The sequence below is a fragment of the Oryx dammah genome, unplaced genomic scaffold, assembly GCF_014754425.2.
Source record: "Oryx dammah isolate SB20612 unplaced genomic scaffold, SCBI_Odam_1.1 HiC_scaffold_1, whole genome shotgun sequence".
Lineage (NCBI taxonomy): Eukaryota > Metazoa > Chordata > Mammalia > Artiodactyla > Bovidae > Oryx > Oryx dammah.
This window is the reverse complement of record NW_024070185.1, coordinates 73,618,396-73,633,348: the sequence shown is the minus strand read 5'-3', so window position 1 is coordinate 73,633,348 and position 14,953 is coordinate 73,618,396. Positions and strand designations below refer to the sequence as shown.

The 14,953-nt window shown below is 47.1% G+C and overlaps 1 protein-coding gene across 2 annotated transcripts; it reads left to right on the top strand.

The window, feature by feature from the left end:
- The first annotated feature begins 108 nt into the window (after positions 1–108).
- LOC120866209 (BAG family molecular chaperone regulator 1) lies at positions 109–12,243 on the top strand. 2 transcript variants are annotated; one of them, XM_040243784.1, is made up of 8 exons: positions 500–518; positions 591–645; positions 2,550–2,678; positions 3,941–4,023; positions 5,545–5,658; positions 8,240–8,347; positions 9,409–9,471; positions 9,981–10,981. In XM_040243784.1, the coding sequence occupies exons 2-8, from the start codon at positions 609–611 to the stop codon at positions 10,068–10,070; spliced, it is 624 nt and encodes a 207-aa protein (XP_040099718.1). In that variant the 5' UTR covers positions 500–518; positions 591–608; the 3' UTR covers positions 10,071–10,981. The 2 variants fall into 2 exon arrangements, with proteins under 2 accessions (XP_040099711.1, XP_040099718.1); XM_040243777.1 differs by having other exon boundaries at positions 109–645; positions 9,981–12,243.
- Positions 12,244–14,953: the final 2,710 nt, after the last annotated feature.

The window sequence follows — 14,953 nt, the reverse complement described above, 5'->3', positions numbered from 1 at the left end:
GGCGGGCGTGGGCGTGGCCCCAGATAAGCCAGGCGGGGCCTCGGCTGAGTGGGTGGGGTAGGGGGCGGCTTCAGAGGAATAGAGCCCGGCAGCAGCCGGGCTGCTCCAAGGGGCGGAGCCGGTAGGCCCGGGAGGGGCGGGGAAGTAGCCGAACTGGGGTGGAGGGCCCCAAGCTAGCTACCATCGCTGGGCGGGCGACAAGCGCGGGTCTGGCGGAGCGCGGCGGCGCGCGAAGACCGCGAGGCGACCGGGAGCGGCTGGGTCCCCGGCGGCGCGCGCCTCGGCCGGGCCGGGAGCCGCGCCAGTCGGTGCCCCCAGCCGAGCGAGGTCCGCCTCCCTCCCAGAAATCAGCCGTCCGGAGCGTGACCAGAGGGCATGCCGGATCCACCAGAGGCGCCGCCGCCTGCGCTCGCAGGCCGCGGGTGAAAAAGAAAGCACGGCCTCGCTCGGCCCGGAGCGAAGAGGTGTCCCGGAGCGAAGAGGTGTCCCGGAGCGAAGAGGTGGCCCCGAGCGAAGAGGTGGTCCTGAGCGAAGAAGTGGCCCCGAGCGAAGAGGTGGTCCTGAGCGAAGAAGTGGCCCGGAGCCAAGAGGTGGCCCGGAGCGAGGAAATGGCGGCAGCCGGGCTCAGCGTGACCGTCACCCACAGTGAGCGTGGGCTGCCGGGTGGGCTCCGTGCTGGGCCGCGAAAGTCCGGTGGGGTCTCTGGGTTTGGTCGCGTGCCCTCCCGAAGTGTATGTCCTTGTATTTGGAGTCCAGAAGAGTGGGATCTTGTGGGACCGGCTTTTTCTTTTTTTTGCTGGTCTCCTGTCAACACACCTTTCCACGTGGCAGGTGTATTTTGTCTCAGGCCATTTGTTAGATCCTTGATGCTTCACGTCGTGGTCCTGGTTGTATGTCTTAGGGTGTGCCTGCACAGTTGTTGTGGGCCTTTGTGCCTGGCTTGTATTTAGCCATGTTGTCTATGACTGCTGTGTATCTGGACATCTACTTGTGTGCAGGAGTCAAAACTCATGTGTGCTGTTTGAGTGAGGCGTGGGTTCCAGCGTACACTCTGGGTACCCCTGGGGTCTGTCTGCTGTTGGAGTTGACACAGAACTAGGCAAAGACGGTTCTCCAGGGAGCTGAGTCCATAAGGTTTCCTCAGGACCAACTAGGGGAGACCCCAGGGCCTCAAGAATCTGGAGACCAGAATTCTGCACATTTGGGTGACCTTGGGATGTCTTCTTTCTAGGCATCTGGTTTCTTCTATGCGAAATAGAGTTGGTAACACCTGTCCCGCTGACTTCATGGCTGTTGAGTAGGCTTAAGGCTTGGCGTGATGCACTGGACACAGGCCACGCCCTTGCTGTCCACATGTCCAGAAAAGCGTTGGCACCTCTGCTCCAAAAAGAAATTTCTGCTGTTTGAGTTTTTTCACTCATTTGTTTATTTATTGGCCACACTAGGTCTTCATTGCTTTGCTCGGGCTTTTTCTAGTTGCAGCGTGCAGGGGCTACTCTTCCTTGAGATGTGCGGGCTTCTCACTGGGGTGGCTCTAGGCATGCGGGTATCAGTAGTTGCAGCATACAGCCTCAGTAGTTGTGGACATGAGCTTAGTTGCTCCATGGCATGTGGAATCATCCAGGACTGGGGATTGGACCTGTAGGACCGGGGATTGGACCTGTGTCCCCTGCCTTGGCAGGTAGATTCTTATCCACAGCACCACCAGGGAAGTCCCCCTTATTTATTTTCTGGGCACCAACCATATGTGTCCAGGTGTGTCCAGTGGGAGAGACCTGGAAGAAAAGCAGTTCCTTGCCCATTATAGCAAAGGAGATAGAAACAGTTCCTCGCCCAGTACAACACAGAGGAGAAGGACAGTCAGGTCAGAGGAGGCAGATGGCTTGTAAAGAAAAGCACAGAATTTGAAATCAGATAGATCTGAGGTTAAGTTCTGATTGTAGAGATGGGTATCACTAGGCAAGTCTTAACTGGACTGATCTCACATTTTGCTTATTTGTGAAATGGGGAATAATAGGTAATACCGGCTTCATGGGTACTTCATGGGGTTGTTCTGAGGATTAATTAAGATTATGCATAAAATAAGCCTGCTGCTGCTGCTACTGCTAAGTCCTTTCAGTCATGTCTGACTCTGTGCGACCCCATAGACAGGAGCCCACCAGGCTCCTCTGTCCCTGAGATTCTCCAGGCAAGAATACTGCAGTGGGTTGCCATTCCCTTTTCCAATGCATGCATGCACGCTAAGTTGCTTCAGTTGTGTCTGAATCTGTGCGACCCTATGGACAACAGCCCACTAGGTTCCTCCGTCCACAGGATTCTCTAGGCAAGAATACTGGAGTGGGTTGCCATTTCCTTCTCCAAAATAAGTCTAGTCAGCCCCTTACACATGTTAAATGCTTAAAATGTTAGCTGATATCACTGATATTGTTAGTTCCTATAACAATTCCCAAGGAAACAAAAATCCTTGAGCAGGTCTTAAAGGCTGGGAAAATGAAGTGTCAGCCTCTGTTTATTGGTTTGTGTTTTCTTCAACACTTTTCTCTTCCCAGGCAATGAGAAGCACGATCTTCAAGTTACCCCACAAGAAGGCAATAGCGAGCCAATTGTCCAAGACCTGGCCCAGGTTGTTGAAGAGGCTACAGGGGTTCCGCTGCCTTTTCAGAAACTCATATTTAAGGGTAAGCCTTTCTCTTCCAGCTCTGAGCCTATTTAAAACTATTTAACCTTACCTAACAGTAAGGTTAGGTTTTCAATCTAGGACAGTTATTTGCTTGTTAATTCTGTCATTCCTTCAACAAATATTTGTTGAGTACCTACTATGCAGTGGACACTTGTAAACACATGCACAGGTATTAGAGTTGAAGTCACATGAGGGTGGCGGAAACCTTACCATTTTTGATGAGGCACACGGGCAGTCTTCCCTGGCTAAGTTAGATCCTCTTCCCAGTGTATATTCTTGTGGCACTCCCTCCACTTCTGCATAGCTTGTATTGAAACTACTATTAAATAATTATTTCCATAGTCACCAAACATCTGGTTTCTCTGGTACAATACATGAGGGCAGAGATACTTGTGTTTTCAGTGCTTGGCCTAGTTCTGACACAGAAGGTACTGAGCAGACTAGTTTAAAGGACCTGGATGTAGCAGGCCCAGTGGAATATGGTGATTTCTGCCAGGACACACCTACTCCCATCCCCATTCTCTGGTCTTCTCATTCCCATGAGAACCCATTATTTTGTATCTGATGAAGCTAAATTCATCCCATTTGGTACCAATCATGAAGAATTTAGTGATGGGAAGCATTTACTTTTATACTTCATATTGTAATTCCTTGTCTTTTCTTTTTAAAAGCATTTCATTTTACAATTATAAAGACAATAGAAATTCATGTTTCTAAATAGAGGAAAACACAAAAAAGAAAATGTTCTCCTGGATAAAACCCCTCATAACAATTCAGTATATTTCTGTCCAGCCTTTGTTTGTTTGTCCTGGCATCCTGAAGTGTGGGTTCTCATTTGTGGCTTTTTTTTGTCTCTGTAGTGGATAAAACTAGGATCATTTCTTGTGATCTTCTTATAACACTTGGTCATCAGCACATATTGTGGCTTTGAAGTTTCCTGAAAAATGAGCTTTAGTGCCTACAAAGTCTTCCGTTGTTATGATGTATAGTAATCAGTACCCTATTCCTGAGTTTTTGACTTTCCAGTTTCTCACTGTTAGGAATAATAATAATTGTGTAACAGTTATTGTTCAGGCACATGTCCAGTTATTTGTTAGGATCAATATCTGAAGTGAAGTTATTGGGTCAAGAAACCTTCTAAAAATGTTACACCAACTCATCCTCTTCTCAGTAGTGAACATACTATTTCCTATACCCTTGCTGAAGTCTATTTTCACTGTTAGACAAGTTACATTTGACATAACTGTCTTCTTTTTTCAGGAAAATCTCTGAAGGAAATGGAGATGCCATTGTCAGCACTTGGAATACAAAATGGTTGCCGGGTTATGTTAATTGGGAAAAAGGTAGATTGCTTTTTCTACCAGAAATACCTCAGAGCCAAATGACTAAGGTGTTATACATGAGTGTCTGTTTAGAAGGCCAAATTGGGGGCTCAGATTTGGCACTGGTGAAGTAGTGCTTGCCACACAAATGTAGTTACTGTTTGTTTAGTGGAGTTACCAGTTTTATTGTTCTCATTTCCTTCAGCTTCTGTTCTTTAGGGTTTTCACCCTGGGAATTAGGAGTGGTTGTATTGCCTCAATTATGTGGGTTTTGTGCTGGTGGTGGAATTTCAGTCTGGATAAAATGGTGTCTGAAGCAGTCGCTGCTCACTTGGAGAGGAATTTGCAAGAGACTGTCAGACCTGTAAATTTTAAAAATAAGTACTCTGCAAATTTCAGGAGCCTCTCTTCCTTTAACCATTCTTTTTGCTAAAATCTCCCGTGAGGTTAAATCCTCTTTGGCTGGAAAGAAAGGTTCAGACTAGAAGTGAGGGAGAAAAAGAGTCAGTTGGTGACAAAAAGGGTTGTTGACAGTAGACCCTGGGGCCAGCAATACATTGTGACACATTGGAGTTGTTGGTCAAATGAAGTTCTCTTACTTCAAGCTAGGTGTGGCTGATTCAGGAGTGGAGAGAAGGCACAGGTTAGCAATGTGGAGGCAAGGAAAGTCTAGTGCAGACTTAGAACTGCCAGGAGACTGGCACTCAGGATATGGCCACCAAGGCGAGACAGCAGGAACAATGGGAGACAGTGTAAAAGCAGAAAGCTGCTAGCTACCAATGAAGCTGAAAGAAGGGGAAATAGTATAGATTTCTTGCTCAAGGGCCAGGAAGAACGGTGATGGAAAAATGAGCGCAACCCAAGGGCTGAGTTTGAGGAAACTTTAGGACCCTCAGCTGGAGTTGTCCTGGGGTGTGAGAAGCCAAATCCCATTCAGGTCTCAGCTTTACCTCTTTGGGCTGTGTGACCTTAGGTTACTTTACAGTTACCTCAATTTCATCATTGGATTGTGGTAAGGCTTAAATAATAATGCAGGTAGAGTGCTTAGGATGATGCCCGGCATAAAGAGGATGCTCAATGAGAGTATGCATCGTCATCATGGTCATATTGAATGAGAGAGCTCAGGAATTCCACTTAAGGAAAGGATAAAATTCCGCCTGTCTCACCTTTCTGGACTCCTCACATGCTAGGTGTTCACTATAATTAGTTAACACTCTGGGCTTCAGTCTGGAGGCAGTTGGTAGTCAGCCCCAGGCTAAGGTCAGATCTGGCTCATGGATCAGCTTTGTTCTCTGAACCCAAGCTGTCGGGCTCTCTCACCAGAACATGTACCTGGTACCTTCTATCTCCTCTAGTGTCTTTGTAGATAGAAAACGTTAGTGTATAATCCTCCAGCTTGCTTTCCAAGAAGCAGCAAGTTTAAGATGATGTTTTCCTAGGGGAGTGGTTTGGCCACTTATGGTCAGATTTTTTTTTTTTTTTTCCTGACAGAAGCTACTATTTTTGGTGATTATTCACTTATTTTTATTCTTAACATTTTAGAACAGTCTGGAGGAAGAAGCTGAACTAAAGAAGCTGAAAGATTTGGAGAAATCTGTGGAGAAGATAGCTGACCAGCTGGAAGAACTGAATAAAGACCTTGCTGGAATCCAGCAGGTAACTCTCCTGGTAGACTTGACTTTCTGCCTTCTGTAAGAATTCTCTAGAGACACAAATGCGTGGTTTTGAGGGCAAACTTTGTTTTCAGCCCCCGCTGGGTTCAGACCCTGACTTCCCATTCTGTAACTGGGCAAGTTTGCCTTTGTCTCAAGTTCTTCTGTAATAAAGGGAGTGATGATGGTAACTCCCTCTTGGGCTGTTATGAGGATTCAATTACATAGTTTAAGGCTGACACATTCTAAGTGCTTTGTAAGCACATCATTGTTATTTACAAACCCCAGCCAGCATCCATTTGTGTTCCTATGAGAACACCTGCCATGCTAGGATAATGTGTTGTCTTAAATAGAATAAATAGCTTCTCTCAGTCTAGTCAGTTATAATGTATTTGGCAAGGCAAAGAACACTGATTCATAGCATGTCCAAGTTGAGCATGATATTGGCGAGGGGTCATCCTATTCAATTCCTTATAGTACTGAAACCAAATTAGAATTACTTATGGCCTCAAACCATGTATTTATTTTTGATCTCTTCATTTTATAACATTAATGGATGTATGATTGTGTTTTAATTACTAAAGTACTGCATACTGATTGTACACAATTTTTAAGAAGACATGTGGGCGCCAATATGAAAAATAATAATTACCTTTAAGACCTCTAACTCAAAGATAACCATTACTGAAACCTGGAATCTGTTTTTTTTAATCTTAAAAAAATTGGTATAATGTTAGGTATACTTTGTAAATAGTTCTTTCTTTGGTTTAAGGAATTGAACACTTTCCCATGTCATTAAAAATGATCATACTTAGTATACCTGAAACTAACACAGTATTATAAATCAACTATACTTCAATAAAGAAAAAATGTCTTGACTGGAAAAAAAAAAGATCATCCTTTTCAAAACTCGTATAATATTGCATCACATGAGTGGATCATGGTTTACCTAACCAATTATTTATTATTTATCACCTAATGTTATTTAACATTATGCGTAATGCTGCTTTGAATGTCCTCTTAAATCTTTTTTGGCCATTTCTCATTTTTTGGTAGAGTAAATTCTTTCGGTTGGAATCAGTAGCTTATTTTATTACTTGTTGTGAAATCTGCATCTGTAGCTTTTGATTTTGATGAAAACATCCTCAGAGATCCCTGCTGTCCACCTGTTGTCACCAGCTAACTGATCATTAGGCTAAGTAACAGGAATAAACAGATAATTCAATAAAAACAATTAAGTAAGTGCTGCCATTTGTTAGCAATATGTCTGTGTCAGGACTCATATTAAAGGTCTTATATTTCCCTTTATCCTCATGGTAACCCTTTGGGATGTGTATGTATGGTCTCCATTTTATTTTATTTTTTTTGCTTTTTTCTTTTTGCCTTTGTTTATTTGGCTGCTTGTTTATTTGGGTCTTAGTTGCCTCACGCAGGATCCTCATTGTATCACGTGGGATCTATCATTGGGGCGCATGGACTCTCTAATTGGAGTGCAAAGGCTCAGTAGTTACAGCACATGGGCTTTGTTGCCCAGCAGCATGTGGGATCTTAGTTCCCTGACCAGGAATGGAATCCTCGTCCCCTGCATTGCAAGGTGGATTCTTTTTTATATATACATATACATTTCTTTTTATGTATTTTTGTCTGTGCTGGGTCTTCGTTGCTGTGTGGGCTTTTGTCTAGTTGGGTGCTTGGAGGTGGCTCTCTAGCTGCGGTACTTGAGCTTCTCATTGCAGTGGCTTCTCTTGCTGCAGAGCATAGGCTCTAGGGAGCACAGGCTTCAGTAGTTGTGGCTCCCGAGCTCTAGAGCACAGTCTCAATAGTTGTAGCCCATGGGCTTCGTTGCTCCCTGGCATGTGGGATCTTCTGGGATCAGGGATCAAACCTGTGTCTCCTGCATTGGCAGGTGGATTCTTTACCACTGAGCCAATAGGGAAGCCCAAGGTGGATTCTTTTTTTTTTTTTTTTTTCCTCCCCAAGGCAGATTCTTAACCATTGGACCGCCAGGGAAGTCTTCCATTGTATTATTTTATTTATTTAATTTGGCCAGCCTGCTCAGCATGTGGGATCTTATTCCCCAATGTGGGATGGAACCCGTGCCCCCTGCACAGAAGCATGGAATCTTAACTACTGGACTGCCAAGGAAATGCCTTGATCTCCATTTTAAAAATGAGGACAGCAAGGCACAGATAGGTTAAGGAACTTGCTCAAGCTTACCAGCCAGTACACAGCAGTCAGAATTGAAGCCCAGGCCTATCAAACTCTAAACCCTGTGCTCTTAATATCTGCCTCTTATGTACAGGTATTCACTGGTGACTGGGGGCTTTAGCAGAGCCAGGCCTCTGGAGGCATTTGTGGCCCCAGTAGGCCACGTGAGATAGAGGGGCCTGCAGCCTATTACAGTGCTTGAGGAGGCCCAGGGCTGGCTTTTCGGTTTTCCCAAGAGGTAGAGTTATGGGCCTGCAATTTGGCCCAGCCTGTTGGGGAACGTGGACTCAGGGTGTGGCTGCTTCATCAGTGCCTGGGCTTGGAGTTTTCTGTCAGCCTCAAAGAAACACTTGGAATAATGCATCATTCCTCCACAGGGTTTTCTGGCCAAGGATTTGCAAGCTGAAGCTCTCTGCAAACTTGATAGGAGAGTAAAAGCCACGATCGAGCAGTTTATGAAGATCTTGGAGGAGATTGACACACTAGTAAGTAAATACTCAGCTGAGAAGAGCTAATTTCCTTTGATGGCTTTTTAGTCAGTTTCACTGTCTCGGTATCACACTCATTGCCTGAGGGTACTGGGCACCTATTGGGCAGTGTACCAGACACTGCTAAGTCTTTGGTGAATATGCAGAAAGATAAGACAGTTCCTGATTTCCCCTATCTCACTGACATGGGGCTTTTGTCATTTTTATTTATGTGTAATAGTAGCATCTAAGGGGCTTCCCAAGTGGTGCAGTGGTAAAGAATCTGCCTGCCAATGCAGGAGACAAGTTTTCTAGGAAACAGCAAGCCATGCCAGTATTCTTACCTGGAAATTCCCATGGACTGAGGAGCCTGGTAGACTACAATCCATGGGGTTGCACACAAAGAGCCGGGCATAACTGAGCACACACGTACAGTAGCATCTAATCCTCCCAAAGCAGGGACCGAAGTGATCCATGGTCTCAGGGTCAGAGAAGTACAGGGTGTCACTTTCCTGACACTCTTGTGTCTGACATTCCACTGGGCCCATTACCTGTACAGAAAACAGTCAGACCCACCTCTTGGGAGGCTAGGAATAGGAATCATTGATGTTTCCTATTAGGTTTCCTGTAAGGTTAGGAATCACTGATGCCATGTTCCCTTTGAGAGATAATGTCTCTCCCCTGATACCTCATTCTTAGGGTGAACTATTTTGCTTGGGATTCTTGAGGGGAGGTGGTATAGGGGGTGGTAAAGAAGAGCAGAAAAGCACTATGCTTTTCATGCCACAGTGAGCTTGTGGCCCAGCCAGGACACAGTATCCATGCACAGAAAACGATGAAAGGACAAAGTCCATGCTATAGGTCTATGATCCAGACCTTGAGAGCTAAGGAGAGTTTATGGAGTGAGAGCCATGGAAAGGGATGTGTAGGACAGAGATCCAGGGAAGTGACTCCTGAAAATGCCTTTCATCCACATTGGTGACCTGTGGCCAGCTTGATGTGCTATGGGTGTTTCTGACGTGTTCCTATGTCATTTTCACTTACTCAGATTATTTATATGTCAACTTATTCTTCCATAGATTCTGCCAGAAAATTTCAAAGACAGTAGAATGAAAAGGAAGGGTTTGGTGAAAAGGATTCAGGTGAGTTGTGTGGTAGGGCATCACAAAGTGTCGTGCATAAGTGCATGTATCTCTTCAAAGTAGGGCAGAGTACATGTGTGGTGGGGGTTCTGTTCAGTTGTTACTTCTCAGTATGAACCCAGAACACAAGAGCTCCTTTCATGTCCCTGTAATTGAATTTGGATTAACCTGATCGGGAAAGAAGTTTGCTGGGGAGCAGACAGGGCTGACATGTTATGCAGTTCTAGGAGGTGCCATTCCTGTGGAACAGGGTCCTCTGAAATCGTGCCGTTTCAGTGGCAGGGCTTCCTCTCCTCTCAGCACCCTTTGGAGGTTGTTAACCGAGAGCGCTGTCACTTCCCTCTCCTGAGTCTGGGGCCTGAGCTGTCTCCATCCCCACACACCCATTTAGCCTGAGTCAGTCACCCAGGGGTTCCCCAGAGTGGCTTGGCAGAGAACCTCTTGTGGCTAAGGTTGGCATGGGTTGGCTGGCCTCCAGTGGCCCTCACTACTCTGCATTTATCTTTTAGGACTTCTTAGCTGAGTGTGACACAGTGGAGCAGAACATCTGTCAGGAGACAGAGCGACTGCAGTCCACAAACTTGGCCCTCGCTGACTGAGGTCGGGGGGAGAAGGCCATGCTGCGCTGAAGAACAGCCCCACCAGCTCTGCCATCTCTGGAACAGAAGTTACTTGCCTTCCCCAGGGCTGCTGGGGGCAATCGGCCCGTTGCCTTTTCCTTCTCTTTACAACCCGCTCTCAATGAACAAGTGTCGTCCGTACAATCTTTAGCCTCCTGTCAGCTTCTCGTTCTGTCTCTGTGGATCTGTGCTGTCCAGCAGCCCACCTTGTCTGGAGAGAGCCCCCATGACCAAGTCTTCCCAGCTGTGGACCTTTGGATGCTTTCTTTGGGCTGGTGAGAGCTCTTATGTATCCTGAAGTAGTTCTGAGTTTATCGGCCATTTTGGTCTTCAGATCCATGAGGCCTTTTTGTGCTTATGATCCCATAAACCTATCTGTGTAAACCAGAATCACCAGGAGCCCGTGTCTGGTGAGGAAAGTCGGGAATGGGTCAGAAGAGGTAGCCCGAGTGTCTCTCATGTGACCTGATTCTGAAACAGCTGGCTGGTTGTGGGTTCATGACCCTGTCCTCAGCTCCCAGTGACCCTGATCAGCCATAGGTCATGAGATCTCTGATTCATTCCTGGAGTGGGGCCTGTGGTTGATATATGGACTGCCTTGCTCCCAAGCACACCTCTAGAAGGTTAGAACCCAGAGTTGACTAAATCTCTGCTTGCAACCAGGTCAGACCCTGGCTTACGAGGGGCAGTGAGGGGGCCAGAGTAAATGCAGCAGGCAGGTAGTGAGGGCAGCCATAAACCTCTCAGGAGTTCCTTCAAAGGCGTTACGAGCCATCCCCTTCTGAGATCTACATTTTCTTCAAGTTACTTTGAGGTTGTTTTTGTCTGTTTTGTGGTCCTTTCCCCCTTCATTTGTTATTTAAAAAATAAAGCAGTTTATATACACATCAGCAAACAGAAGAGTGTTAAAACTTTTTTTTTTTTTTTTTTGGGACTTACCATACAGCATGTGGGATCTTAGTTCCTGACCAGGGATCTAACCCATGCTCCTGCATGGAGTTGTAACCACTGCTCCACCAGGGAAATCCCAGAAGAGTGTTTAAACTTTTTTTTGTTGATCAAGTATGAAAAACAGAAGCCTTCTGAGAGTCTAGTCTAGAAGTCAGGGGTGGTCTGTGTACTTCAATGGCCTCCTAAATGGGTCAGCTGATGTTACCCCCATTTTTTCACACAGTGCCCAGGAGAATAACTCCTAAAGGCCACTCTGAGGCCAGTCTTATCTGGCAGAGAAGGAGTCGGTGAAACCCCAGTAATTTAGGGCTGTGTGGATGGGGCCTAGGACAAAGTGGTAGCAAGTGGCCGAGGCTCAGGGTCCCATTGGCCCACCCCCAACTTTGAACCAGAGTAGTTCAGTATTTACCTGTTTATATGTAGTAGCTGTGTGGTCTTGGGCCACAGCAAGTTCCTGTGTGCCAGATACCATTCTAAGTTCTTCAGGTGTGTTAGTCATTTAATCCTCACACAGTCCAGGAGGTAGATAGATACTCCCCCTGTTTTAGAGATGAGCTTAGGTGATTTGCTCAGGATCATAGAGTAAGTGACAAAGCCAGGACACAAACTAGGCGGCTTGATTCCAAGCCAATGTTCTTAATCTTTACTGATTTTTGTCCCAACTGACATGGGGTTGCTCACACCTTCTCATTTTCTCTTCTCTTTCTGTTTATCTCCTGGGTTGGCCTGTGTGCTTCCTCTCTGGTCCTCTCTATTCATTCTCCATAGAGCAGCTGAGTGATCATGATGATGATCTCGTCATGTCAGTCCTGTGCCTAAAAATCTCAGTGGCCCCCATTCTCATAGGATAAAGGCCAAGATCCTTGCCCTTTTCATCTTGACCCGCTCTCCTGTCACTCTGTGCCATCAGCCACTCTGGGCTAGTTCAGGTCCTCAGGTGCTCTGAGCCCTCTCTCGCCCTGGGGTCTTCGCACACGCTCTTCTTCTGCTTGGACATTTCCCCACCATCCTTCCCTTACCCCTACCCCTGCCGCTGTCCTAGGCGACTGCTGTTTATCCTTCAGAATGTAAATCTCTCTTCCATAGAGAAACCTCACCTACTGATGTTTCTGATAGTCTGTCTGAGAATGTCAAGCCCCCAGGTGATGTCCTCTCACAGCTTGTGACTATTTATTTAAACAGCATTTATCATGGTCTATGATGATTTATTTGTGGGATTATTTGATTAATATTTGCCTTTTAACTCTAGTTCCTTGGATTAAGGAACTTCTTTGTTTGTTCACAGTGTATTTCAAGCACATTGTTAGGTTTATATTGCTGCTAAGTCGCTTCAGTCGTGTCCGACTCTGTGCGACCCCATAGACGGCAGCCCACCAGGCTCCCCAGTCCCTGGGATTCTCCAGGCAAGAACACTGGAGTGGGTTGCCATTTCCTTCTCCAATGCGTGAAAGGGAAAAGTGAAAGGGAAGTCGCTCAGTCGTGTCTGACTCTTAACAACCCCATGGACTGCAGCCCACCAGGCTCCTCCATCCATGGGATTTTCCAGGCAAGAGTACTAGAGTGGGGTGCCATTGACTTCTCCAAGGCTTATATTAGGTGCTCAGTAAATATTTGGAGACTGAATGAATGTTAACCACACATATTAATAGTGACATTTCCACTGCTGCACTCGCCCACTGAGGCTCCATCAGCACAGGGATTTACAGCATCCGGTAGTCCTTGTATTCTTTGAGGATGAGCTGCCCAGCAGACATGCAGGGTACTGACATGGCCCACTCACATAGACCTGCACATCTGCAGGGCATCGCTGCCCAGGGAGAGTACTTGTCAGTTGCCCATTTCCCCAGGACATGATCAGTCCTGCTATAGGGAAACAGATGCAGCTCTGTGATCCCATGGACATTGTTCAGCCTCACAGAGTTGGAAGGATTCTCCTGTACATTATTCAGTCAGTTATTTCTACTTATCCTTTAAGGCACAGCTTAAAGGCTACTCCCTGTGAGAAGCCCTTCATCTGGTAGTCAGGACTCTTTTAGTTGAAAACTGTTGTTCAGTCAGTCAGTCATGTCCGACTCTTTGCGACCCCATGGACTATACAGTCCATGAAATTCTCTAGGCCAGAATACTAGAGTGAGTAGTCTTTCCCTTCTCCAGTAGATCTTCCCAACTCAGGAATTGAACCTGGGTCTCCTGCATTGCAGGCGGGTTCTTTACCAACTGAGCTACCAGGGAATACTGAAGTGGATTGCCATTTCCTTCTCCAGGGGAATCTTCCCGATGCAGAGATCGAACCTGGGTCTCTGGCATTGGCGGGTGGATTCTTGACTGAGCCCACAGGGAAGCCATAGTTGAAAATACCAGAAACCTGTTCCAAAGAGATTGTCGAAATAGAAAATGTGTTGCTAGGATGTTATCTCATGTAACTTTGGAAAATTCAAGGGCGGCTGGACTTCAGGAATACAAATGCTGCCTGAAATCCTTGTCTGTATCTCTCTGCACGTCAGCATCATTCACTCAGTCCTGCTTCTCCCACAAAGTAGGAAACATGGCTGCCAGCAGTCCCCACTTGGCGTATTTTACAACTTCGCTACCAGAGAGGAACTGCCTCTGTTCCCTGATTTCTGACTTAAAAAACCTAGAGAAGAATCTGGCCAGTGAGCAGTGGCCAGGGCAGCAGGGTCACATGCTGCAAACGGGGCTTTAGGAGTCCACACTTAGGTTGCAGGGTGGTTCCCAGAGACGGGCCCACAGTTTCCACATCTGTAAAGCAGAAGCCAGGAGGACCCCATGCCCGAGGGGTGGCGGCCGAGAGGAGCTACCCCACGTCCGAGGTCAGGGGCAGCAGCTGAGAGGAATTATCCGGCGTCCGAGGTCAGGGCCGGCGGCCGAGAGTGCCAGGCTGCGACAGCGACATCGCAGGAGCAGCTGAGAGGAGCTACCCCCGCCCGAGGCCAAGGGTGGCAGCCGGGAGGAGCGACCCCACGTCCAAGGAGCGGTGGCTGCAAGGCCGCCAGAGGGCCTAGAGGAGCTATTCCACATTCAAGGTCTGGGGGGGGGGGCGGTGAGGAGATACCCCTCATCCGAGGCCAGGGGCGGCAGCCAGGAGGAGCTGCCCCACGCCTGAGGCCAGGGGCGGCGGCTGGGAGGAGCGACCCAGCGTCCAAGGAGCAGTCCAAGGAGCAGTGGCTGCGAGGGCGCCGGAGGGCCTAGAGGAGCTATTCCACTTTCAAGGTCGGGAGGGGTGGCAGTGAGGAGATACCCCTCATCCAAGGTAAGGAGCAACAGCTGCGCTTTGCTGGAGCAGCCATGAAGAGATACCCCACGTCCAAGGTAAGAGAAACCGAAGTGAGACTGTAGGTGTTGCAAGAGGGCATCAGAGGCCAGACATACTGAAACCATAATCACAGAAAACTAGTCTAATCACACTAGGACCACAGCCTTGTCTAACTCAATGAAACTAAGCCATGCCATGTGGGGCCACCCAAGACAGGCGGGTCATGGTGGAGAGGTCTGACAGAATGTGGTCCACTGGAGAAGGGAATGGCAAACCACTTCAGTACTCTTGCCTTGAGAACCCCATGAACAGTATGAAAAGGCAAAATGATAGGATACTGAAAGAGGAACTCCCCAGGTCAGTAGGTGCCCAATATGCTACTGGAGATCAGTGGAGAAATAACTCCAGAAAGAATGAAGGGATGGAGCCAAAGCAAAAACAATACCCAGGTGTGGATGTGACTGGTGATAGAAGCAAGGTCCCAATGCTGTAAAGAGCAATATTGCATAGGAACCTGTAATGTCAGGTCCATGAATCAAGGCAAATTGGCAGTGGTCAAACAGGAGATGGCAAGAGTGAACGTCGACGTTCTAGGAATCAGCGAACTAAAATGGACTGGAATGGGTGAATTTAACTC

Bases quoted from the DNA above. Each gene is read 5' to 3' on its own strand.
- LOC120866209 (XM_040243777.1), top strand. From the start codon at position 609: ATGGCGGCAGCCGGGCTCAGCGTGACCGTCACCCACA. The intron at 2,679-3,940 runs GTAAGCCTTTCT...TTCTTTTTTCAG, and splicing joins TCAGAAACTCATATTTAAGG to GAAAATCTCTGAAGGAAATG. The intron at 4,024-5,544 runs GTAGATTGCTTT...TTAACATTTTAG, and splicing joins TTATGTTAATTGGGAAAAAG to AACAGTCTGGAGGAAGAAGC.